The sequence below is a fragment of the Vanrija pseudolonga genome, chromosome 5, assembly GCF_020906515.1.
Source record: "Vanrija pseudolonga chromosome 5, complete sequence".
Lineage (NCBI taxonomy): Eukaryota > Fungi > Basidiomycota > Tremellomycetes > Trichosporonales > Trichosporonaceae > Vanrija > Vanrija pseudolonga.
In genome coordinates, this window is record NC_085853.1 from 132298 (window position 1) to 154185 (window position 21888).

The 21888-nt window shown below is 63.7% G+C and overlaps 8 protein-coding genes across 8 annotated transcripts; 4 read left to right on the plus strand and 4 right to left on the minus strand.

Annotated features, from left to right (window-relative positions):
* The first annotated feature begins 125 nt into the window (after positions 1–125).
* YNL010W (putative phosphatase) lies at positions 126–1076 on the plus strand. The gene is made up of 3 exons (XM_062773256.1): positions 126–267; positions 325–440; positions 493–1076. Exons 1-3 carry the CDS (start codon positions 134–136, stop codon positions 1026–1028), a joined length of 786 nt encoding a protein of 261 aa, XP_062629240.1. The 5' UTR covers positions 126–133; the 3' UTR covers positions 1029–1076.
* Positions 1077–1160: 84 nt separating this feature from the next.
* On the minus strand, positions 1161–4167 carry SPCC1223.01 (E3 ubiquitin-protein ligase hel2). Its single transcript, XM_062773257.1, has 5 exons — positions 3685–4167; positions 3603–3635; positions 3294–3552; positions 2815–3251; positions 1161–2777 (listed from the first exon to the last, which is right to left on the minus strand). Exons 1-5 carry the CDS (start codon positions 3954–3956, stop codon positions 1298–1300), a joined length of 2481 nt encoding a protein of 826 aa, XP_062629241.1. The 5' UTR covers positions 3957–4167; the 3' UTR covers positions 1161–1297.
* Positions 4168–4609: 442 nt separating this feature from the next.
* On the plus strand, positions 4610–5157 carry LOC62_05G006739 (uncharacterized protein). The gene is made up of 4 exons (XM_062773258.1): positions 4610–4700; positions 4734–4761; positions 4806–4942; positions 4992–5157. Exons 1-4 carry the CDS (start codon positions 4653–4655, stop codon positions 5094–5096), a joined length of 318 nt encoding a protein of 105 aa, XP_062629242.1. The 5' UTR covers positions 4610–4652; the 3' UTR covers positions 5097–5157.
* A 179-nt stretch (positions 5158–5336) lies between these two features.
* Positions 5337–5987, minus strand: PSF1 (DNA replication complex GINS protein PSF1; the record flags this gene model as incomplete). Its single annotated transcript, XM_062773259.1, has 1 exon — positions 5337–5987. The coding sequence occupies one exon, from the start codon at positions 5985–5987 to the stop codon at positions 5337–5339; it is 651 nt and encodes a 216-aa protein (XP_062629243.1).
* Positions 5988–6554: 567 nt separating this feature from the next.
* On the plus strand, positions 6555–8095 carry SCSa (Succinate--CoA ligase [ADP-forming] subunit alpha). Its single transcript, XM_062773260.1, has 5 exons — positions 6555–6665; positions 6747–6818; positions 6874–6917; positions 7148–7509; positions 7562–8095. Exons 1-5 carry the CDS (start codon positions 6635–6637, stop codon positions 7968–7970), a joined length of 918 nt encoding a protein of 305 aa, XP_062629244.1. The 5' UTR covers positions 6555–6634; the 3' UTR covers positions 7971–8095.
* A 397-nt stretch (positions 8096–8492) lies between these two features.
* On the minus strand, positions 8493–13107 carry LOC62_05G006742 (uncharacterized protein; the record flags this gene model as incomplete). The annotated part of the gene is made up of 2 exons (XM_062773261.1): positions 11109–13107; positions 8493–11063 (listed from the first exon to the last, which is right to left on the minus strand). The coding sequence occupies exons 1-2, from the start codon at positions 12096–12098 to the stop codon at positions 8493–8495; spliced, it is 3561 nt and encodes a 1186-aa protein (XP_062629245.1). The 5' UTR covers positions 12099–13107.
* Positions 13108–17321: 4214 nt separating this feature from the next.
* LOC62_05G006743 (uncharacterized protein) lies at positions 17322–18215 on the plus strand (the record flags this gene model as incomplete). Its single annotated transcript, XM_062773262.1, has 1 exon — positions 17322–18215. One exon carries the CDS (start codon positions 17322–17324, stop codon positions 18213–18215), a length of 894 nt encoding a protein of 297 aa, XP_062629246.1.
* Positions 18216–18391: 176 nt separating this feature from the next.
* Positions 18392–21780, minus strand: BRO1 (Vacuolar protein-sorting protein BRO1). The gene is made up of 3 exons (XM_062773263.1): positions 21576–21780; positions 21444–21525; positions 18392–21383 (listed from the first exon to the last, which is right to left on the minus strand). Exons 1-3 carry the CDS (start codon positions 21760–21762, stop codon positions 18494–18496), a joined length of 3159 nt encoding a protein of 1052 aa, XP_062629247.1. The 5' UTR covers positions 21763–21780; the 3' UTR covers positions 18392–18493.
* Between the last annotated feature and the right edge of the window lie 108 nt (positions 21781–21888).

Genomic DNA, 21888 nt, shown 5'->3' on the forward strand with positions numbered 1-21888 from the left:
TCGATCGATCGCGACGGTGTCGACGGTGTCGCTCTGACATATATCACTCCTCTCTACTCCGCCGCGGCATACACCCCGCTCAACGCACTTGTACTCATCCTCCTCCCACCCCCACCCCCCCACCCCCCACACCATGTCCGGCCTCCCCCGCCCCGAGCTGCACAAGGACGCAAAGTTCGTCTTCCTGTCCGACTGGGACGGAACGATCACGGACCGCGACTCGAACGACTTGTTGATCGACACGCTGGGCATGGGGCCTGATAACCGGTGCGCCGCGCTTATCTCTGCGTTTCTCTCGTCTCGCTGACCTGACCCCACGCCCAGCCGCGCACTCAACGCAAAGGTCGTGACGGGCGAAGGCAACTTCCGGGACGCGTTCTCCGCCATGCTCGGCAGCATCAAGGTGCCGTTTGCGCAGTGCACCGAGACATTGAGGCAGAGTGAGCCGAGCCTGCGCGCACTGCGGCTGTGCATAGCTGACACGTCACGTAGACATCCGCCTCGACCCAGGCTTCGAAGAGTTCTACTACTGGTGCAAGGCGCACGGCGTGCCCGTCATCATCGTGTCGAGCGGCATGGCGCCCAACATCCGCGCGGTGCTCTCGCACCTCATGGGCGAGGAGGAGGCGTCGCAGATTGAGATCATCGCCAACGACGTGCGCTTCACCGACCCGCAGCAGAAGGGAGACGAGTGGGAGATTGTCTGGCGCCACCCCGAGAGCGGGTTCGGACACGACAAGTCGCAGAGCATCATCCCCTACCGCGAGCTGCAGTCGCGCCCGACCATCTTCTTCGCGGGCGACGGCGTGTCTGACCTGTCCGCCGCGCGCCACGCCGACCTCCTCTTCACCAAGGTCGCGCCCGGCGTCGACTCGGACCTCCTCAAGTACTGCAAGCGCGAGGGTATCCCCCACGTGCGCTTCGCTACCTTCAAGGAGATTCTTGCCGACGTCAAGAAGGTCGTCGAGGGCCAGGCTACCACGCAGGAGATTATTGCTGCCGCTGAGAAGGAGGAGGCCAAGAACTAACTAGACGTCGGGAGACGTAGAGTGTATCATGAGTTATGTATGCTGTGGCGTTTGCGAGGGGGCTGGGGGTGTGATTCTGCGATCCTATTCCCGCACCACCACCCAATTGACTCTATGTAATGCATAATGAGAGACTGTACAAACACAGTGCTGTGGGTCCTCTACAGAGGTTGTGAGCATGGCCGCGTACGCGCAAGCTCTCAGGTTGAATCACAAGTCTATGGCTGATTACAACAGCATGCGTGTGTGTGGTAGGTAGCTGTCGCCGCTTACGCCGGCCGCGTGCTCACGCTGAACAGCAGCTGCTTCTGCTTGCCCTTGCCCTTCTTCTTGCCGCCGCCGCCCGTCGGTGCCTCGTCGCTAACACTGAGTTCAGCCACGCCGTCGGCCGCATCACTCGTGCTGCCTCCGCCCCAGCTGTTGGGCGTCGTGGGACGAGCCACGGGGGTGCCTCTGATTCTCGCAATCGACTCGTCGCGCGGAGTCGGCTTGTTGAACAGAGCGGCTCTCTCTGCCGCGGCACTCTTGGCCGCGCTCGACGACGGGAGGCCAGGGAAGCCATCCTTGCCGAGGCCCTTGGGCCGGTTCGCCGTGGCGGCCGTGGGGAAGTTTGTCGAGCGAACTTGAGGCACAAGCGCCGTGGGTTTGCGAGATGACGAGCCACCACCACCACCAGACGCCCATGGCGTCGAGTGAACGGGACGAGAAGAGCTTGCTGCTCCTCCGAGGGCAGGGAACGACGACGGCGACTGGGGACGACCGCCCGCACCGGGGACGAAGCGGCCGTTCACGCCAGCTGTGGCGCGTGGGCGGTTGGCCGACTCGGCTTCAGTTGCGGCAGCTGCAACGCGGTCCCAGACAGCACGCGAGTTGCCGCGCCCGAACCCAGTGTGCGTAGCACGCTTGGCGGACAGGATACGTCCAGAGGAAGCACCCCAGTTGGCCGAGCCCGTAGAGCTGCCTCCACCGAGCTGCGGGAACTGCTCGGCCTGCTGCGCGCGGAAGGCATTCACGGCCTCAAGGATGGCGGTTTGCTTCTCCTTTTCCCCGTCGCCGTTGAATAGATTGGCGACTTCACGTAGAACACCTGCGGTCGAATCGGCGTCCTCGTCCAGCACGTGGTACACTGTATCGAGCATGTCCTTGACGCCAGACTCGTTGTTCTTGAACTGTCGAATGGCTGACCTGAACGAGGCCATCTTTGTCTGCGAGTCGTTTACTAGCATCGACACGCGAGTCAGAAGAGCCGCATGTCTCGACTGGGTAGCCTCATCCACATCTTCGCGGGGCGTGACGGTACCGCTGGCAGGCTCCACAGGGGTCTGGCGACCCGAAGGTCCAGCCGACCCCGACGGCGTCGGTCCGTTGCTTCCCGTCAGGCCCGTGTTGAACGCCTTGCGGCGGCGTCCCTCCTCCTGGCGGTCCGTCTGAATCTGGCGGCGCTGCTGCTCGGCCTGAGCAGCGTTCATAGGAGGTGGGGCGATCTGCTGAGTGTGAGGGCCATCACGGCCGTTGTTCGTGTTGGCAAGAGAGAAGCCACGTCCTCCTCCGCGGCCACCGTTGCGGCTGGGGCCCGAGTCGGGGCGAGCCGAGAAGTCGATGTGAAGCTGCCTAGCCTGGGCGCGGTCCTTCTGGGACATGGCCTCGCCATGCTCCTCAATCTGGTGTGCGCGGAGGTCGACTTCGCTGCCAAACACCTGGAACTTCTTTTCAATACACACAGGGTTGGGGCAAGGGAAGTGGTCGCGGCTGGGATGTTAGTAGGAAGCGACGGCGTTGCACTTACTTGAAGTGGGTCTCCAACTTGGCGTAATTCTGGAAGTAGACGTCTCTGTCGCCAAGCTGCCTGCACACAAAGCACTCCTCGTGCTTGTCGCGCATATGCTTGAATAACTCGTCGGGGCCGAAGAAGCCCTCGTGACAGAACTCGCACATGGGGTGTGGCGCATCCCACGAAGCGACCATCTCCCTCTCCTCGTCGGTCCTCGGCCTGGGAGCCTTCTGGCCTCTCTGTAACCTCGAAGGGTCGTGGAGACCGAGGAGATGGGGCGGATAGAGAACCTGCTCGTGGGAGAAGCGGGACAGCTGCCTCGTGCAGATCTTGCAAAGCACCAATCCGTGCTCAGCCACAGTGTGTTTCTCCAACCCGGGCCAGCCGTTGGACATGTGTGAACAGCTGGTGTAGGGACAGTTGAAGCGAAGAAGGAGCAAGCACTCTTCCATCTGATTTCTCGTTAGTCATCACCGCCGCGAACCCACACTCACCATATCGTCGTCTTCAAACACGACGCTGAGCTTCTCGTCGGCGAACGCAAAGTCCGTGACGTCCAACGTTCCAGGCAACACGAGTCCCTGGTACCATCTCTTGCCCTTGTTCTCTGGCTTCTGGGCATCGGCCTCGGCCTTTTCCAGTGCTGCGGCCGAGGTGGGCTTCTTCCACGGGCCATCGGGGAGAGTAGCGTCGGGCGATCTGGAGAACTGGAGCGAGGGGAGGAGCGTCTTGCAGAAGGTGCACTCTATCCTCCTGGTAGTTGTCAGCCTCAAGTCGCCGATCCATGACGCAACAACGCTCACTTGTAAAACACGCGGAGGCGGATAGCACAGACACTGAGGGGCACTAGTCAGCTTATGCCTACACTTGGCACATTCGACTCACTGGCACATGCGGTGGCCACACTGGCCAACGGCATAGTACTTGATTGGCTCGGCGCAGATGAAGCAGGTCTCGGCGTCGTCAAGCTCGGCAGGGGTAGCCGTGCCCGACGTGCCTGCAACAGCGGTGGAGGCCTTTGGGGTCTCGGCGACCGCAACTGTGGGCGCAGCTTCGGCCACGGCACGGGCAACGAGACCGGTGTTGGTCTTGGGCTGCGGCGCTGACTTGGCCTTGCCGCCAGAGAGCGAGGTGTCGAAAGCTTTGCGGCGAGACATGGTTTGGTTCAAGTTGGATGATGAGGTGAGGGAGGGGAGGAAGGGAATTGGGGAGAAGGTTGTCGAAGGGGGGGTCTTTGAATGCGGGTGTTGAGGCTGACTTTGCGCGACCTGTTATTACTTGTTGGTGTTAGAGTCGAAAGTGAGAGGGAGAGAGTGAAGGGAAGTGGCTTTGTGATTGTATAAAGGACGAGTTGCGTCGATGATCTCGTGGTTGATCAAACGTGACTTGTGCTTCGACTTGAGCTCGCCGCGGATCCGAAAGTGACTGCAACCAAGTTTCGGTTCGGTGACTACTGCGAGCACAGTGGTGTGTGGTGCCTTGATCAATATTGCTTAGGTAAGCAAGTTTCCACCACCCCCGCGTTTCATATGACGTTGTCCAGCGCCAACCGCCGTCGTTGGATATCACCTGTATTGTTGGCTGATGGATGGCGCCTGGCCGCCGCTGAGACGGCATACAGCGATGGAACATGCAACGGGGTCGCCCTCGTAGCTTGTCCCTCAAGCAAGTACATGCATGCATGCTGTATACTGTGGCCGTGGCAGCTCAGCGTCGGAGACCTTTAGACACCCAACCTTTCAGATGAACGGGATCAAAATTACGACCATGTCGGCAGCCACACGACTTCGGTCCAACAACAGCGAGATGACTCTCCTCCACAACAACAACAACACACCACCACCCACACCACAATGACAAGTTCCCAAGGACGTGTGCCGCAAGGCGAGGTGGTCATGGACGTGAGCCGCCCCTTCTTTCCACGCTGACCCCAGTTCGCCGACGGAGGACAGTACATAAAGAGTGGGTTATCCTTCTCGTTGTGTCAACCCGCTAACACCCCCCAGGCAAGCTCGAGCACTCGGTCGTCGAGCTCGAGCGACGACGCATCACGCTCGACGAGGCGGCCAAGGCTGCGCGTGCGCTCGAGGCGTTGGAGGTGAAGGCGCCTGCTGCCGTCAAGGCGGAGGACGTTACGTTGATCGTGAGTGTCTCGGCCCCGGAAGCGAGGCAGCGCTCATACCCGTGGCTAGGTCAAGGAGCTCGGCGTGAGCAAGGAGGAGGCGGAGAACGCCCTGCGTGCCGACAAGGGCGACGTCGTCAAGGTCCTTGTCCGGCTGTCTGCGCCTCGGCAGTAGGCTCGTCACGCGGCTGGCTCGCTGAGGCTGAACGGCTAGGCTATGGTACACTACATGCATTATACACTGTATGACGGTTGCGCGTGTCTATTGGTGCGCGGTGTGCGGTGTGCGCGGGTTCGGCGTGGCGTGCGGTGACGAGTGGCAAGTGTTGCGAGGTGGCCGGGTTGTGGGTTTGTGTTGGTCGTCTCCCCTTTCCGTCTCCCATCCCTCCCTCCTTTCTTCTCCCTCGACTCCCCCCTAAACCTCCTCCAAGAACCCTTGCACGATCAACCGCTCGACCTGCGACCTCTCCAACCTAAACCTCTCGCCCTTGCGGAACTCGACGCGCTCGCCCGTATCCAGAACCACATCCCCCGCGTCCTTGAGCACGCGGACGTCGACCATGAGCTCGCCGGGCGGGCGATCAATCCCCGCCGCAATATCCAGCACGTCGAGAAAGTCGCTCTTGTAGTCGAGCACGAGCGAATTGTACCCGCGCATGAAGTCGAGCTCTTGTGTCGAGAGCGCGGACCGCAGGTCCGGCGCGTCGTCCGCGCTCGAGCCGGAGCTGGCTGCCGGGGACAGCAGGTACGCGAGCGCGCCGCCAGCGTCCCACCAGCGTTCTTTTATCCCGCCCACCCGCGTGGACAGGTACGCTAGAAGACAGCGCTTGTTGCGTCGCGCGGCGAGGTGCTGGATCGTCAGCGCGCAGACGAGCCCGCGGTCCTGGGACAGCTCTGCGCGCTGCGATGCCGCCGCCTCGGTGATTGCCGTGCCCAGCTGGCGCGTCTCGAGGCAGATGGAAAGGATGAGCGGGAGCGCGTACTTGGGTAGCGGGAGCTGCGGCGTCGTTGCCAGCGTCGAGCGGTGCGCGGCCGTCACAAGCTGGAGCGCGAGGTCGCCGTACATGGCGAGCAGTAAGGGGGCAGCAGAGCCGTGGGTGGGTTGGGCGGGGAAGAGGCTCGGGTGGAAAGTCTAGTCACTCGGCGTGCTCGTCGCTGCCTGCCTCGATGTCGTTGTCGCCTTGCAGTCGTCGTGTGTCGTGTGCCGGCTTCTCGATGTCAACAAATATCAGTGACGCGTCGCGCGCAATGCAAGCAGCCATCATACAGTGGCTTCGCCCGCTCGACGCGTTTGCTCCCGTCGTCGATGTTGGGCCCCGCCACGTGCGCGCTTCGGCCAGTCGGCATTGCTCGGCCATTTTGCATTGGCGCGGCTCGCCGCGCCCCCCGGTTAAGCGTGTGGTTTTGCAGGTAGCGCGGCTGGCTGGCGGGCGGCATACGGGCGGGGCAGCGGGCGGCATGCAGACACGGGGGGGCGGGCGGCATAGTCGTCACTTGCTAGCAGCCAGGCTCGCTGGGGGCGCATCGGCTGTGACGGACCACGGCGCCGTCAGCCACGGCACGCGGCACACTGTGCTACCTGCTGCTACAGCTTTACACTGGCTCGCTTGCTTGCTCGACCTCATCGACATCCTCGACACACTCCTTGTCTCTCCTTTCTCTAAAAACACCACTCCTCTCTCCTCCCCCCTTCCCAACCCCACCCTCACCACCATGCTCCGCACGTCTGTCGCCTCCGTCGCCCGTGCGTATTTCACCATCTCAGCGCGGCAGCTCAACACCGTGCGAATCTGACCCCCCCGCTAACACCTTGCTCCCTTCACAGGCTCGTCGCGCGCCTTCTCCACCTCGGCGTCGCGCTCGTCCTACGCCGACACGATCAAGAACATCTACGTCAGTGAGTAGCAGCAGCAGAGATAGCGATAACGACAAGCGCTGACGCCGTATCTAAGACAAGGACACCAAGGTCCTCATCCAGGGCTTCACCGGCAAGACGGTGCGTATTGTTTCCCCGAGGTGTTCGAGCGCCAGCCAGCAACCCGGCGTGATGGCATCTTTCGGGGGATCCCACGGGGCATGCACTGACATTGTTCGCTATCTAGGGCACCTTCCACGCCCAGCAGGCGATCGAGTTTGGCACCAAGGTCATTGGCGGCACCAACCCCAAGGCAAGTAGCAGCGCGCGTCGTCGTCGTCGTCCCATGAATGCCGCTCACGCCTCCACAGAAGGCGGGCCAGACCCACCTCGGCCTCCCCGTCTTCGGCTCGGTTGCCGACGCCGTCCGCGCCGAGCAGCCCGAGGCGACCGTCATCTACGTTCCTCCCGCCGGCGCCGCCGACGCCATCCTCGAGGCCATCGAGGCCGAGATCCCCCTCATCGTCACCATCACCGAGGGTATCCCCCAGCGCGACCAGCTCAAGATCCACCAGGCCCTCCTTTCGCAGTCCAAGTCGCGCATGGTCGGCGGCAACTGCCCCGGACTTCTCGCCGACACCTGCAAGCTCGGCATCATGCCCGGCCAGGTCTTCTCCAAGGGCAAGATTGGCATCGTCTCGCGCTCGGGCACCCTGACCTACGAGGCTGTCAAGTGAGTCTGCGTGCGAGAACTCGAGGCGACACGCCCACTCACACCCCCGCAGCCAGACTACCCTCGCCGGCCTCGGCCAGTCGCTCACCGTCGGCATCGGCGGCGACCCCTTCCCCGGCACCCAGCACATTGACGTCGTCAAGGTCCTCCTCTCGGACCCCAAGACCGAGGGCATTGTCCTCATCGGTGAGATCGGTGGCTCGATGGAGGAGGACGCCGCCGCCTACCTCGCCGAGCACAACTCGGGCCCCAACGCCAAGCCTGTTGTCTCGTTCATCGCCGGCCGTACCGCTCCCCCCGGCCGTCGCATGGGCCACGCCGGTGCCATCATCGCCGGCGGCAAGGGTGCCGCCTCGGACAAGGTCGCTGCCCTCCAGAAGGCTGGCGCCATTGTCGCCGAGTCCCCCGGCCAGATCGGCCCCCTCATGCTCAAGGCCATGCAGGCTGCTGGCCGCGCCTAAGCGAATCCTCACCCTCGAGAAAAAGTGGGTGTGCACCCGAGACAACATTACTTTGTGCTAGTGATATCTCTCTGTAGCATAGCACGGCGGGCGTACGCCGTCGCTAGATGAAGCATTTTGATAGCCCGGGGGGACGAGAGGAGGGTCAATGCGGGACTTCTACTAATTAGTTGCAACATTGGCTTCAGCCCCAACTCGGTCAAACGGTGAAGCTTGCATGGACACGACAGGTATGGCAATTGGCGTCAGGCTCGTGCACGATGCAGGTGATGCGGGTAGTGCTACAAACAGTGTCCTGGGGTTCACCTATTAGGTTGTCTTGTTCCCCGTCATCAATTCTGCCCGTGGTGAATCATCATGGTGGGATGGTGGGTGCTGAGGGGTTTGCTAGTAAAGGGGGGATTGTGGGTGCGAGTATAGGGGGGTTTGTTGGTGATAATGAGGGTCATTCGTGCAGAGAGTCTCCGGATGGGTCATGGTTGCAAAACAATGGGCGGAGTCGAGGGGGGTAGCGGCAAGTCATCATCGAGCCTTTGAGAAGATGGACTTGATCCCACGTCGGCGCTCCTTCTTGTCCTCGGTCTGCGGGGCACTGTTGGCGACAATGTGGCGCTCGCGAGAGAGGAAGCGGCCAAAGCTTCCGGTCGACGCAGAAGCCTGGTTGTTGATGTACATGCTGTGAGTGGGACGGCCACCAGGCATAGCCGATGGGTCCATGGGGAAGGGCATGCCGGGGTTGACGGCCGAGTACCGCGTGTGAGCGCTGTCAAAGCTCGGGCGGGGCTGGATTTGCCGCTGCCAAGGAGGGTTGGGCGGGCCATTGGGGTGTCCAAGCTGGTTGGGGAGGACGCCATTGTGGCCACCACTGCTAGGGCTGTCCGTCATGGGGTTGGGCATGTACATCATCCCAGGCCCGGGAGCGAGTTGGCCAGCCTGCTGGTGGTATCTGGGCGAAGCAGTCGGGAAGTACTCTGCCGACGGCGGGAGTGCGGCCCTGTGCATCGTAGGCGCCTCGGAGATGACAGACGATCTGGGGTTGGCGCTGTAGGTCGAAAGCCGCTTGGCGTCCGGGAAGCTTGCACGCGTCGAGATGGACTGCTGGTCGAGGTCCGGGTACACATCTGCACCAGGGGAAATGGCCATTCCTGGAGGCAGAGGAGGGAGGTTCTTGTACCGGTTCGGCGACAGGCTACCCGGCGGCGAGCCCTGTGCTGGCATGTTGACGACTTGGCCCGGCGCTGAGCCAGCAGTCGGGGTGATACCAGGAGACGCCATTGGCGTTTGAACGCCAGCGAGGTGAGGAGGGAGTCCGTTGGACGTGAGGTACGAAGGGCTAGAGGCCGGGTCGGGGGTCTCAATGTTCGGGACAGTGGCGGATGACGTCGAGTACCGGGACGACAGTGACGGCTGCTTGCTTCTGCGGAACTGGGCAGAGGCTGGGACGAATCCGGTGAGCTGGGCCGCCGGGGCTGCCGCGCCATTGGGAATGACGCTGTCGCGGTTTAACGGTAACGGCTCGTCATACACCGGCGCTTCAGCTGAAATGATCGGCCTTGGCGCGCTGCCATTGCTGCTCGCAGTGAGCATCTCCATCGTCGAGCCTCGGCGAGGGTCATTGCGGGGGTCGTAGCCTTCCGAACCGCGACGAGGATCGAACAGCTCGGCTCCCGGAGGTAACTCGGGAGGCGGGTCCGTACGCCGGCGGTTCGCCATAAGGTCATTCGGGGGTCCACGCTCAAAGCGCGAGCTCGTGGGGCTGATGCTGCCACTGCCAGACGACGCGGCGAGGGGAGCCGAGACGGAGCGGGTACCCTGGACGGGAATGGCGCCAGGAGGAGGGCCGGGAGGACTCAATGACGCTTGGCTGTCCATGAACTGCTGCGACAATGACGATGTCGAACGTCTGCGGTTGGTCTCCCTGCTCTTGACGAGGAAAGGCATGGGCGGCGGCGGGGCGAGGTCCGACGAGCCGGCATCCTCATCCAGCCTGGGCGAGGGCGAGTGCTGCGACATACGGCGCTCCTTCTTGCCCTTGGGCTTCATCTTTGACAAAAGGCCTTTGAAGCCCTTCTTCTTCGTGTGGCTCAGCTCCGAGTCGTTGAGTGAGATCTGGGTGAGGCGAGTAGCGCTAGCAGACCGAGGTCGGGGAAGAGGTGGCTCCCTCAGACGGTGTTCAGGCTGGACCGAGTGCACCGAAGGCGACAGGTGCTTCTCAGGCGCTCCTCCCGTCAGGTACACCGACGAACTGACCGACTGCCTGCTCATGTATGTGGGCGGTCGGCTGTTGGGTGATGCCATCTGGTGGACGGAGACGGCACGGGTCTGGAAGTCTTGGACAGACGACGTCCTGTTGCGACGGTCCATCTCTAAGCCGAGGTGCATGTCCATCATGCTTCCGCTGCCGCCGTGAGTGCCGCCGGTGAACAAGCTCGTGACGCTGCCGCCCCACTTGCCGAGGAAGCTCCTTCTGCTGTGGCCGCCATCGCTGCCCTCGCGACCAGCCGCACCAGCGCGCACTGCAAACGAGAATGGGCGCAGGTTCTGGCCAGACGACGGCGAGGCCGGGGGCCAGAGGTCCTCAGTGTCCGACCAGTCCTCGAAGCGAGAGTCACGCTGCTGCTTGGGGACGCTCGAACTGCTAGGACCCTTGAGGTGCGAAGGGCGCAGCTGAGGGGCAGTGTTGACGTTGAGCGAAGGACGACCCTGCTGGTATGGTGATGGCTCGCGATCGGGGAAGTATTGCGACTTGGGTCTAGTGAGCTGAGGCACTGGCTGCTGTCCAAGGGCGGCAGGTGTCGAAGGGCTCTGTCTAAGCGTCGCGGGGTGCAAGCCTGCGCTGGGCAAGGAGCGAGGGGCGTTGAGGGCACCGCCGACATGATCAACGCTCATTCTAGCCTTGGCTCTTCTTGACACCGAGTTGAGCGTCAGGCTCTCATGGCTCGACTGCGTGGGCGATGTTGGGAAGTATGGCTCCTCGGGCTCTGGGTAGCGTCCTTGACGCTGTGCCTCGGACCGAATTTCCAGAATCAGACGGTACTGCCCACGAAGGTAGCCTTGAAGGATCTGGTACCTGAGGGTGGATGACGAGGGGTACTGTGCTGGTTAGGCTTGCTCCTGCTCTGGTTCAATGTCCCTCACCATTGTCATGACATTCTTGATACCCTTCTCGGTGAGCGCACCAGGACGGGTTCCGCGGAAGCCGCGAGGGAATCCTTCGCCCGCCTGGCCTTCCTCCCATTTGAATCCACGCCAGCCGAGGCGAGCAATCTGTGCGTCGCGCTCATCTCGCTTGGCCCGACGTGCCTCACGCATCTGCTTCTTTTGGACTGCGCGACGGCGTGCTTCTTCAGACGACAGCCCGCTGCCTTGCGACCGCGGACTGGAGATGGAGGGCTCCGAAGCATCGTCGCTGGAAGAGTCCTCGAGGGATAGGCCAGAGACGGAGTGGTCGAGAGACATGGCGCCGAGGAGGTCGGCCTCGCGCTGCTTGAGTTCGTCCCAGGCAACGTTACTGGCGCGGTCCCAGACGCCCTCGCCCGTGACGTCCACGTCGGCAAGGTCTCTGTCGCGCATCATGCACTCGAGACAGACCTCTTCTGGTGGCTTGAGGCCCTGAGCCGGTCGGTTGGTGGCCGGTCGGCCCATGCCCACGCCGTCGCCAGGGAGTGCAAGACCGCCCGAGGTCCGGGTAGCAGCCTTGGGAGCCGTCGGATACGGTCCAGCGTCAGCAAGGCCTGCAATAGCTGGCAAGTTCGACGCCGAGTTTGTTGGCTGGTGGCCTGGGTTGAAGACGGGCGTTGGCATCGACTGCGACTTGAGGGTCGTAATGTTGTTGACGGTCACTGTGGGCGGGGATCCATACGACTGCGACTTTTCTAACGGCAAGCGCTGAATCGTGGGGGAGAGCTGCTGCGACTGCTGCTGCTGCTGGTGCTGATGTTGTGGTGAGCGCGCGACAGGGATACCCCTAGGCTCGGCGGTGAGCCCTAGTCCGAGCATGGGGGCTTGTTGTGGTGGTGACCTTGGAGGCTGTGCAGAGGTCAAAGATTGATGTTGAATCGGTGGAGAGCGCGCGACTGTGGGTATAGGCATGGCGATGGCCATTGGGATGGGCTCTGCAGTCGACATGCGTTGCGATTCTTGCTGAGAGGGAGGGGGGCGAGGTAAGGAGCGTTTCTTTTGCGGTGATTCGCCGGTTGGACTGACAACCTTGCGCGTTTCGCTTGCCGACGTGCAGTCCGAGGCGACTCTGGCTTGTGGGAACGCAAGGGGTACGAGGGGCGAAGGTGACCTGGCGCCAGAGGTGGTCGCGGCGGCGGCGGCAACGGCGACGTCTGGTGTCTGCGATCGCTCTTTGGTCGGCGAGATCAACTCCTGCGGGGCAAGAGCCTTCTTGACTGGCGACGGTGAGACTGGGGACGAAGCGTGGTTTGCAGAGAGGGCCCCGTCTTCGACCTGTGGTGAAATGGAAACCTCTGCTGCTGCGCGCACAGGTGACGCCTGGAGTGACACTGGGTGGGCCTCGATGATCGTCCTGCGACGGGGAACGCTGGGGGACTCGCGCAGTCTTGGAGAACCGAGTTCACCAAAGCTGATCTTGTCGGTGGGGGTCAAGGGTGACGCGCTGTGGACCGACAAGGACGAGATTGCACCGCGTACAATGCTAGCAGGCCGGTCTCCTGATCCTGCTCGAGAAGCGGCCGATGCGAACGGTGCCAGGGGTGCAGGCGGCGGGGCGCGGCTTGTAGTCTTCTGGCTGTCGCCGCTCGGGTCGGTGGTGGGCTTGTCGTCGTCGACTGTCGGCGGCGACGCGTCGTTTAATGTGTATGCAAAGTTTCCGAGCGACGATGCGGAGAGGGGCGATATTGGAGATAGAATGGGTAGTGATTCGAGGTTGTTGGGTGATGAGGAAGTGGCAGGGGCGAACAGAGACGAGGCCCGGCCTGGCAGACGCCCTGTGATGGACGACGACGGGTGCTGCGAGGGCTGCTGCTGATGCTGCTGTTCGCTCGAGGCTGTTGTCGCACTGGTGCTCGAGATTGGCCACGAGTTACCGATCTCTTCTGCACCAGCGAGCACACTTTGCACCGGCGACTGGTCCGCCCGTGCACTAGACGACGGCTGTGGTGATGGTACGGGAAGAGTAGGCGAGACGACAACGGCGGCGGCGGGGGTTGCTGCGGTTGATGCTGCTGCTTCTGCGGCGGAGGCGGAGGCGGCGGCGGTCACAGGGGGCGGCGCGACGGCGGCGGCGGCGGAATCGACGGCAAGTGTCGTGTCTTTGTCCTCCTTGTGCATCAGAGGGTGCGAAGAGGCCTCTGCGGTGGCTGCTGCGGGGGATGGTGCAGCGAGCACTTCGACGCCAGCTGGCTGCACAGACTCGGGCGATGCTCGTAATGCCAGGTCCGTTTCAGCCATCAAAGGGGGTGAGAGCGACAGCAATGGGGCGGGGGCGGCGGCGGCGTGTGCCAGCTGCTGCGGTGCTGCAGGTGTCGTCGGCGTCGTGGTCGATGCCGAGATCTGCGCGGTCGAGACTGGTGATGCTGATGGAATGTCGTTTGAGTGACTTTGTATCGACAATGGCAATGGCATGGACGTCGAGTTGTCGTGTAGTAGTGGAATCCTCGTCGCATCTGGCAATGAGCCGCCGCTGGTACTGCTGCTGCCGTCGTGTGGGTCGCGCTGCTGGTGCTGGTGCTGCTGGCTGTGCTGCTCCAGCGTGTCTGCTGCTGTTTCTGCTGCTGCTACAGCTCCTGTTTCTGCTTGTAAAGGGTTTGGGAGCGTGCCTGTGTACGCAGCACCTAGAGCGAGTACCGATGCCGTACTCGAACTAGCACGGGAAGCGGCACCTGCAACAACGCTGGGACCAATCTGGGCCGCGCTCAGCCCAGGATCGGCCGCTGTTGACATGTCGGACGAAATCCAGGGGGGAGAGAGGCCAACGACCGAGCGAGCGAGCGAGCGAGCCAGTGCGATGGGGACGACAGTGAAGGGGGGGGGCGTGAGGTGAGCCGTGGGCGTGGGCGGGCGTGGGCGCAGGCGCGTATGTGGATCTCGTGTCGAGGTTTGTGCGTACGTGCGTGTGTGTGTGTGCGCTGGTGGGGATGCAAGTAGGTTGGTGAGACGAGAGGGGGGGGAGGGGGGGACGGGTCGAGGGCGTGGAAGGGGAGGGGAGGGGAGGGCCGTGGGTGAGATGCGACGGAGAACAGCGAGGCGAGAGAGTGACCCAACAACCCTAACGTACACTTTGGCCTTTGACCGGCTGCTGTGCTCTAGCTAGCAAGCGATGATGCGTGCACAGAGCGAGCACTCTGCCAGGGGACGATGGAGGGGCCAGATTGTCGATGTGATTCGATTTGGTCCAACGCACAGGCAGGAGCGAGCAAGCAGGCAAGAGAGTGTGTTGTCTTGCTTGCACTTCTCTCTGTTCCCTCTCCCTCTCGTCACTCTAGTCGAGTCGGGGTCGCCGTGTTTCAGCCCCTAGTCAAGGCAAAAGGTGGGTAGCGTCGTGTCGTGTCGTCGGGGAGCGCGCGGGTGGGGGGAGGACAGTGTTGCTGCTCACACTCCCAGGTACCGGCGTCCTTGTTTTTCTCAGACCGACGGCAGTGGTCGTCGTCGCGATGCTGCTGAAGGTGTAGGCTTAAAGTCAACAGAAACGAGACTTTGAGTTTGGTGCTGCTGGCTGGTTACTGCTGCTCGCTGCGCTGGAACTGAACCAGTAGTGCATAGCAGCTGCAGCTCTCGACTGACTGACTGACCCGGGCCTGGCCTGTCTGACCCTTGCCTCCTTGGCTGACCCGACTGAAATGTGGACCCTTTGGCTTGCGCGCCGCGGGAGTGACTGCTGCTGCTTCAAGGTGCCAGGTGCAACAACCACGGCTGCAAGCACTTCGCTCAACGCGCCGCCGCACACTAAGGGTCGCATCTCACACAAACAGCTAAACAGCGGGCAGTGACGCCCATAGGCCTGCATCTAGGCGTGCAGTTCACGCAGTCGACCGCCGTCCCGACGCGTCGCGCGCGCGCGCGCATCGTGCATCCAGGAAACGCGAGTTCGCGGCCCGTAATCTCACCCCCTAACCCTTGTCGCTTGCTCCTGCATTATTAGCTCGTTACACCACGTCGCGTCTGCAGCAGGAAGCAAGCAGCAGGAGCAGCACGCGTCAAAGGCCGCCCGGCGCGGCGACCACACCCCGCGTTGTGCTTGCTGCCCGCCCGGCTTCTTGACTGGCACGCACCACGCTGCACACTCCCTCCCTGCCCACTGTTTGCATGTACGCGCCTGCGCGCCGCCCGCTGGTACCCTCGCTGCCGGCACCGTCCTGTCTGTCGGATGCGACACGCCCACGCAGCGTAAGGTTAGGTTAGTGGCCTCGCTGCTGCCGTGGGTGGCTCTGGCCTCGTCGCTGTTTATCGAGTGGGCTGCCTGACGACCGACACGCTTATCGCCGGGTGGTGAGATGGCTAAATGAATGTTTGGGCGGCGCGTCGCGTCCCCACGCGCCCACGCGCCCCACGCAGCCAGTTCCAACGGCCGTCGCCGTGATCGCCGCGGCATGGCTGTCGTTGGCGTCGTGTCAGCCTGTCGGTTGGCCGAGGCGGAGACACAATGGCCGGCGGCAGCAGGAATGAGGCGGCCAGCGAGCCGGGATATCTGCCGGTGATGCGTGCGGTGCGCGCGTCGTGGCATGTGTACAGCGCTTCGCGAGTGAAGCGAGCGCAGCAGACAGATCTGTGGGTAGGCAGCGACTGCCGCGGCGTAGCACGCCACTGTGTGCGCGGCTGGGCAAACGACATCCCCAGAGCTAGGCTGCGATGTGCGTGCGATGAGCGGGGTAGTCACGCTCTCGTCCCAGAGCCTCGGCGCCTCGGCTTGTTGCTGGGTTAGTCGTGGTGCTCGCGTCGGTTTCGTCGCATCAGCAGGTTGGGTCGGTGGGCATGCATCGGCGCTGATTGATCCGAGGCGGGCAGGCTGGCAGGTGGTCAACCGTCGGGCGGGTGAGAGCGATGCTGCTTCGATTGGGGATTGTAAGACGGATCTGACACTTTGTCCTTTTTGGCAGCTCCTCGTCGTCAGCCTCGGCTTGCGCAGAGCTCGCCTCACGGGGTGTGTACCGATGCGACATGGCCGTGGCAAACTCGCGAGGCCACTGTAACTCCCACTACAACGGCTGCCACTGCGACGCCTTGATGTCAGCACCCCCCAGGCTGCTGAGGCGAGGCAAGTCAGCAGCCACGCCGCCAACCCCCAATCCCATGCACATGCACGCACTTCCGCCCAACCGCACGGTGTGAATGCATACCGCATGTCTCACAAGCACAGTCCGCAAGCGGCCGTCCGAGTGGATGGACGCAAGTCGGGTTGGCGATGTGGCGCCGGTGTGGCACTGGGTGAGACATCCGCGTCCGCATCCGGATGCGGTCGTCGTCGTCGGTTTCTTTCGTTGGCGGATGACATGACTCGTCCGTCATCCGCGTCATCATGACTCCACGGGTTTATGGCGGCCCGATGAGCTGTTCTCGATCTGAATATGCGTCGAGACGCATGCGTGCATACGTGTTGGCAGTGACGCCTGGTGGAGTATCGCAGGCACGGCGGGGGACGCCTCGTCACCTGCCACCAGTCAGTCCGGGTCGCGCGTTCGCAAGCCAGTTAGTTGCCTGCACCATAATCGCAGATATGCCTCGTATGGGTTATCCCATGGCTCTATGGTGGAAAAGTGGGGGCTGAGTGGGCGGTGGGCCCGGCGGCAGCGGGCCGGCGGCACGGCGGACGAGAGACTCTGGAGTCGGCCTCTTGGCTGGCTGGAGCATGCAGTGTGTCTGTGGGTGACCGCGCAACTCGGCAGTCGTCCATATGGCCTACAATTCTCTGTTCCCCTCATGCCCGGTCAAAGAAAGTTCAAGACAGGAGGGACATGTGCCGAGCGAGCTGGCCGAGTCGCTGGGCTGCGCCGGGTGGGTGTGGGTGTGGGGGTGCTCTATCTAATCGCCGGATACGGACACATTGCACGCATCGCGCCCTGCGATCCCCGCACTGCGCTTATACATCTTCGCAGGCACGAATGTGGCACCTGCAAGTACACTGGCATTTCTGGCTGACGGTAGTGGAAGGTTGTTGTTGCGTCGAGCGATTACTTGCGTCGAGACCCTTTCTACCACCTCTCGACTTGTTATTTTTTTGCGAGCGATGCAGCAGCTTGTGCTGCCAGCAAGAAGGTATAAGACTGCGCCGTTCTGCATCGTCGTCGAGTCGTCATCTCATCTCATCTCGCACCTCGTTGCTATCACCACCCCCACTGCCACTGCCACGCTTACCTCACTTCTTGCCACTCACACCTCGTCGCCACAATGTCCGCGCCACTCGACTTCCCAACCCTCCTCGCGGCGTCCCCACCGCACCCCTCCTCCCCCGTCGTCCCAGCCCCCCAATCGCGCCCCACGACAGCGAGCACCATCCACACGGGGCACCGCAGCGCGCCGACCTCGCCCACCCACCCGCTCGAAGGCGCGCCCCTGCCCCCGCGCTCGCACAGCGCGCCCACGACCAGCTTGGACATCTTCTCGCTCACCCACGCCGACGTCGACGCGTGGCTTAGTGACAACTTGGCGAGCTCGCCGACCCCGTCCCACGCCCACGCCTTCCCCGACCCACAGGCGCTCGTCTACCCCCCCAGCCCGACGCCCGCCGCGCCCGCGCCCACCCGCGAACCCACGCCAGAGGAACAGGTGCAGGCCATCCTGGACGACATCGCGGCCGAGCTCTCCACCCCCGAGACTCCGCTCCTCTTCGACCTTTCCCCGGTGATGGCGACAATCACGCCCCTCGCGCTCGTCGGCGCGCCGGCATACTACGCGGGCGCGGTCGTCCCCCCTCCCCGCACGCCCGTGACGCCTTCTCGCCGCCGCACCGCCGCGAAGCAGCCCTCGCCACTGCGTAACGCCATCGCGCTCCCCTCGTCCTCTGCGTCCGCGAGCTCGTCCACGTCCTCGGCCACGTCGGCGTCAGCACACACCCCGACCACTGCCACGGGCAGCTCGCCTGCCCCCACCCCCGCGAAGCGCCGCACGCCCAAGGCCCGCCGGGCGCCTGCGCCTGCCGCCGGCGGCTTCACGTTCGTCAACTTTACCGTCGCGGACGGCGACGAGCTCAGCGCTGGCGTCGCGCCGAGCGGCGGCAAGGGGAAGCCTAAGCGCGAAGAGGACGACAACGAGGGCGGCGCGAGGAAGCGCCGCAAGGCGTAGCGACTGCACCGACGACTCGAAGACTAAGGACTCTGCGACCAAACTCGGGCTTACGACCATGCCCTATCATCACACGACACTGCCACCACACCTATAATCACACACACGCACACTCAGCAGCACACACCTGGCACACACACGCGCGCCTTAATTGTACACTAGACATAGAATGCATGGCTGGGGTAATAATAGTGGGGAACGGACGGACATGTCAGGTACTCAACCCCCCTTGCCACATACAACCCGATGCAACTGCCAATCACAAGATTACTACTGCACTACTGCCGCGGGTATCCGCCATACCCGCCAGGAGGGGCCTGGTATCCGCCGTACGGAGGCTGTTGCGGCTGCTGCGGAGGAGGCGCAGGGTAGCCCGTCGGTGGGGGATAAGGTGGGTAGTTGCCGGCCGGGGGATGCTGGCCAGCTGGCGGGGCTGGCGGCGCACCGTAACCGCCGTACTGCTGCGGCGGGGCGGGGTAGGACGGCTGGCGAGGCGGCGAGGGGTACGCTCCAGTCTGGGGTGGCGGGGCCGAGGGGTAGCCCGGCTGCTGCTGCTGGGGGTAGCCGCCGTACTGCTGATGCTGAGGCGGGGCAGGGTACGCCGGTTGCGCAGGCGCAGGGGGCGGAGGAGACCCGTAGGCTGGGCGAGACGGCGGAGGCGGTGGGTACGCGCTCGACCCGGGAGCCGGTGGTGGAGGCGGGTACGCGCCGCCGCCTGGGGTCGGGGGGGCGGGGTACGAGCTCGTGCGCGCCGGGTATGACGGTTGGGTTGGCGGCGCAGGGTATGCGGGCTGCGGCGGAGCGCTCGGCGCCGATGGGAAGGAGGGGTACGACGGCTGGCGGGGTGGCGCCGGCGCACCGGTCGAAAACGCCGACGGCAGGCTCGATAGGCTGCCAAAGTCGTACGGGTTGTGCGCGGCCGCTGGGGACACGGGCGAGGTGGGCTTTGGCGGTGCCGGAGGGGCGGGGTACGGCGACGACGAAGCGGGGGGCGAAGGCGAGGTGTAAGGGCGTGCAGGGGCCGGAGGAGCACCGCCGACATTCAGGCCGCCGAACTGCGACTCGAGGGTGCGTGCCGGCGCTGGTGGGGCAGTGGGTGTGGTCCCGCCGCCAGAGATGCGGCTACGTGTCTCCAGGTCAGAAACAAGGCGGTTCCGCTCGGCGTTGCGCGACGACACAAAGCTGCCGACCTCGCGCTTGATGTCCCCGATCACACCGTCGATGCTGCCGTAGAACCCGAGCGCCTTGTTAAGCCCGTCGACGACCTCAGCATTGGACACCCCAGCACGGTCGAGCCGGCGCTCCCAGTCGCGCACGCGCTTGTTTCGCTCCTTGGCGCCACGCTGGCGCTCCTTGACCCCCTTGCTGCGCTCAATCTTGCCCACAAGCGCCTCGAGCTCGGTCGTGATGCCCTTGGAAGCCGCGATTGCAGCCGCCACGCGGTTCTGGTACGGGCGGAACTTTTCCAGTTCGGTGGCGAACAGCTGCGGCTCGACGTTCTGCGATCGCCGGTTCAGAAGCAGCAAGTTGGACACGTCGTCGTTCTGGACCTTCTCCTTGAGGTCCTTGAGCACCGTGTCGCGCTCGTGCCGGATCTTGTGCAGCCGCTCGAGCTTCTCAGACACCTCGTTGGCGAGCTTGCGCAGCTCCTCACGCTCCGCCTCGCCCATCTGCGGCGTCGACGCATCGTCGTCCTGCAGGTCGAGCAGGCTCATGCCAGCTGGCACCTCGGGCGCGGGCTTGTCCTTGCCCGCGGCCACCTCGCGCGCACGCGAGCGCACACCCTCAGGCCCAGAGGCGAGCACGGCAATGTCGGGCTGGATGCTCTTCCACAGGCTAATGATCTGCGAGTCCGACGACCCGGCCGACTGCAGCGACGTGAGGTTGGAGCTGATCGTAGAGCGAATGTGGCCCGTCTGCGGGCCGGAAGGCGACTGCGTAAAGTTGGGGTTGTACTTTGCGCGTGCGCGCTCGCACTCGCGGCTCTCCTCGTCGAGCTGGGCCGTGAGCTCCTGCAGCTCGCGCTCGACCCTTGCACGCTCGCCCTCCAGCTGGAGGACGCGGCTGTTGGTCGACGATGCGTCCTGGGACACTTCCTCTGCGAGCCGGATGATGCCCGAGCTGACATCAACGTCGTCGCCGCTACCATCCTCGCCGTCGGCGATCCGGCGCCACGATGCCACGATCCCTGGCAAGCCGAGGTGCTCGAGCGAAGCGCGGCTCTCGCCCTCGCTCAGCTCGACCCGCTCGACCTCTGCGCGAACGACCTTGGCCTTCTCTTCCGAGTACACCGATGCCGACTCGTGCACAGCGAGGGGCACCAACCGGATGAAGATATCCGGGCCGATGAGCTTGGACACCTCGGGGCTGCCGTACACATCTTGGATGGTCACCGACGTGGCGGGGGGGAGCTTGTCGATAGCTGGAAGAGCCGCCTCGGCCGGCAGGATATCATGGTAAATCAAGTCGTTGTTCTTGACGCCCTGGGTCTTGGCCTCAGACGTGAGGGTCGCGTGAGCCTTGGTAATCTCGGCCAGGCTGCTGCCGGCGTCGTGCGGCAGCGTCGGCGACGCAGACGCCACGAACGAGTAGTTGAAGTTGCTCGCGAGCCGTTCCGCCTCCTTGGCCGCCGCGTCGGCAGTCGTGTACCGCACGAGCGCGGCGCCGTGCTTGCCGGCAGCGTCGTCGGCCTTGGCGCGCTGGAACTGCGCCACGGACGCAAAGTACTTTGCCTTGATCTGGAGCACCGTCATCCAGTGGCGGTCGAACACACCCTTGCCCTGGAACTCGCGCATCTCGTCCACGAGCCCGCCGTACATCGTGGCGAGCTGGTTGGCCGAGCGCGCGACGAGCGTCGCGGCCTTCTTCTCGTCGACCAGCTTCTCCGTGAACACCTCTGTCGCCTGCGCGAGCGCGAGGTTGATGAGCAGGTGGACGACGTCGCGGCTCAGATCCGTGCTTGGCGCATGCAAAAAGTTCTCGTTGATATACGTCAGCATACCCGCCGTCGCCCGCGAGTTGAAGTAGGCGCGCTTCAGCCCCTCGGGGTCGGCGCGGGACTGGGACGCCGCGAGGGACGAGAGCACGGCCGCGAGAAGCTGGATAATGGACGCCTTCTCAAACGCAAGCGACGTCTGTGTCGTGAGCTTATTTGTAAAGGCGTCGTTCCTGCAGTCCATCAGCAAGCGAAGCGCGAAGCGCCAAACAACCGACGACGGCCGCACGCACCATCCAAACGACACCTTGACCTCGGCGAAGCGCAGCTCCAGCAGCTCGAGCTGGCCAAAGTACTTGTACAGCAGGTCGCGGGCTGCGTGCGTCAGCGTCAGTGCCAGCACCACAAGCCCAGCAACAACGCACCCGTCGTGTCCGACCCCGCGCCGCGCACAGCGTCCTGCCGGCACCGCGAGAGCACGCCAATCTCGTCGGCATAGTTGTCGGGGCTCTCGCCGTACGAGTGCGCGATGGTGGACCGGATTGGGCCGGCCCAGTCCGTGTCGGTTGTCGACTTGCGCGGGATCGCGATCAACGGCGACTGGTGCGCCATTGTGTGTGGGGGGGTGGGGTTGGGTCGGGTGAGGGTGGTGAAGTGAGATGAGTTGCCTTGTCCTTGGGGCTGGCTGGCTCGACGTCGACGGCCGACATGCTTCCAGTGGCGGTGACGCAACGACCG

Coding starts and splice junctions, on each gene's coding strand:
- YNL010W (XM_062773256.1), top strand. CDS start 134: ATGTCCGGCCTCCCCCGCCCCGAGCTGCACAAGGACGCAAAGTTCGTC. Junction 268..324: donor GGCATGGGGCCTGATAACCG/GTGCGCCGCGCT, acceptor CCCCACGCCCAG/CCGCGCACTCAACGCAAAGG. Junction 441..492: donor CACCGAGACATTGAGGCAGA/GTGAGCCGAGCC, acceptor CACGTCACGTAG/ACATCCGCCTCGACCCAGGC.
- SPCC1223.01 (XM_062773257.1), bottom strand. CDS start 3,956: ATGTCTCGCCGCAAAGCTTTCGACACCTCGCTCTCTGGCGGCAAGGCC. Junction 3,553..3,602: donor CGCCTCCGCGTGTTTTACAA/GTGAGCGTTGTT, acceptor GACAACTACCAG/GAGGATAGAGTGCACCTTCT. Junction 3,252..3,293: donor TGTTTGAAGACGACGATATG/GTGAGTGTGGGT, acceptor ACGAGAAATCAG/ATGGAAGAGTGCTTGCTCCT.
- LOC62_05G006739 (XM_062773258.1), top strand. CDS start 4,653: ATGACAAGTTCCCAAGGACGTGTGCCGCAAGGCGAGGTGGTCATGGAC. Junction 4,762..4,805: donor CGGAGGACAGTACATAAAGA/GTGGGTTATCCT, acceptor AACACCCCCCAG/GCAAGCTCGAGCACTCGGTC. Junction 4,943..4,991: donor CGGAGGACGTTACGTTGATC/GTGAGTGTCTCG, acceptor ACCCGTGGCTAG/GTCAAGGAGCTCGGCGTGAG.
- SCSa (XM_062773260.1), top strand. CDS start 6,635: ATGCTCCGCACGTCTGTCGCCTCCGTCGCCC. Junction 6,666..6,746: donor GTCTGTCGCCTCCGTCGCCC/GTGCGTATTTCA, acceptor CTCCCTTCACAG/GCTCGTCGCGCGCCTTCTCC. Junction 7,510..7,561: donor CTGACCTACGAGGCTGTCAA/GTGAGTCTGCGT, acceptor ACACCCCCGCAG/CCAGACTACCCTCGCCGGCC.
- BRO1 (XM_062773263.1), bottom strand. CDS start 21,762: ATGGCGCACCAGTCGCCGTTGATCGCGATCCCGCGCAAGTCGACAACC. Junction 21,526..21,575: donor CGCGGGGTCGGACACGACGG/GTGCGTTGTTGC, acceptor TGACGCACGCAG/CCCGCGACCTGCTGTACAAG. Junction 21,384..21,443: donor GTCAAGGTGTCGTTTGGATG/GTGCGTGCGGCC, acceptor GATGGACTGCAG/GAACGACGCCTTTACAAATA.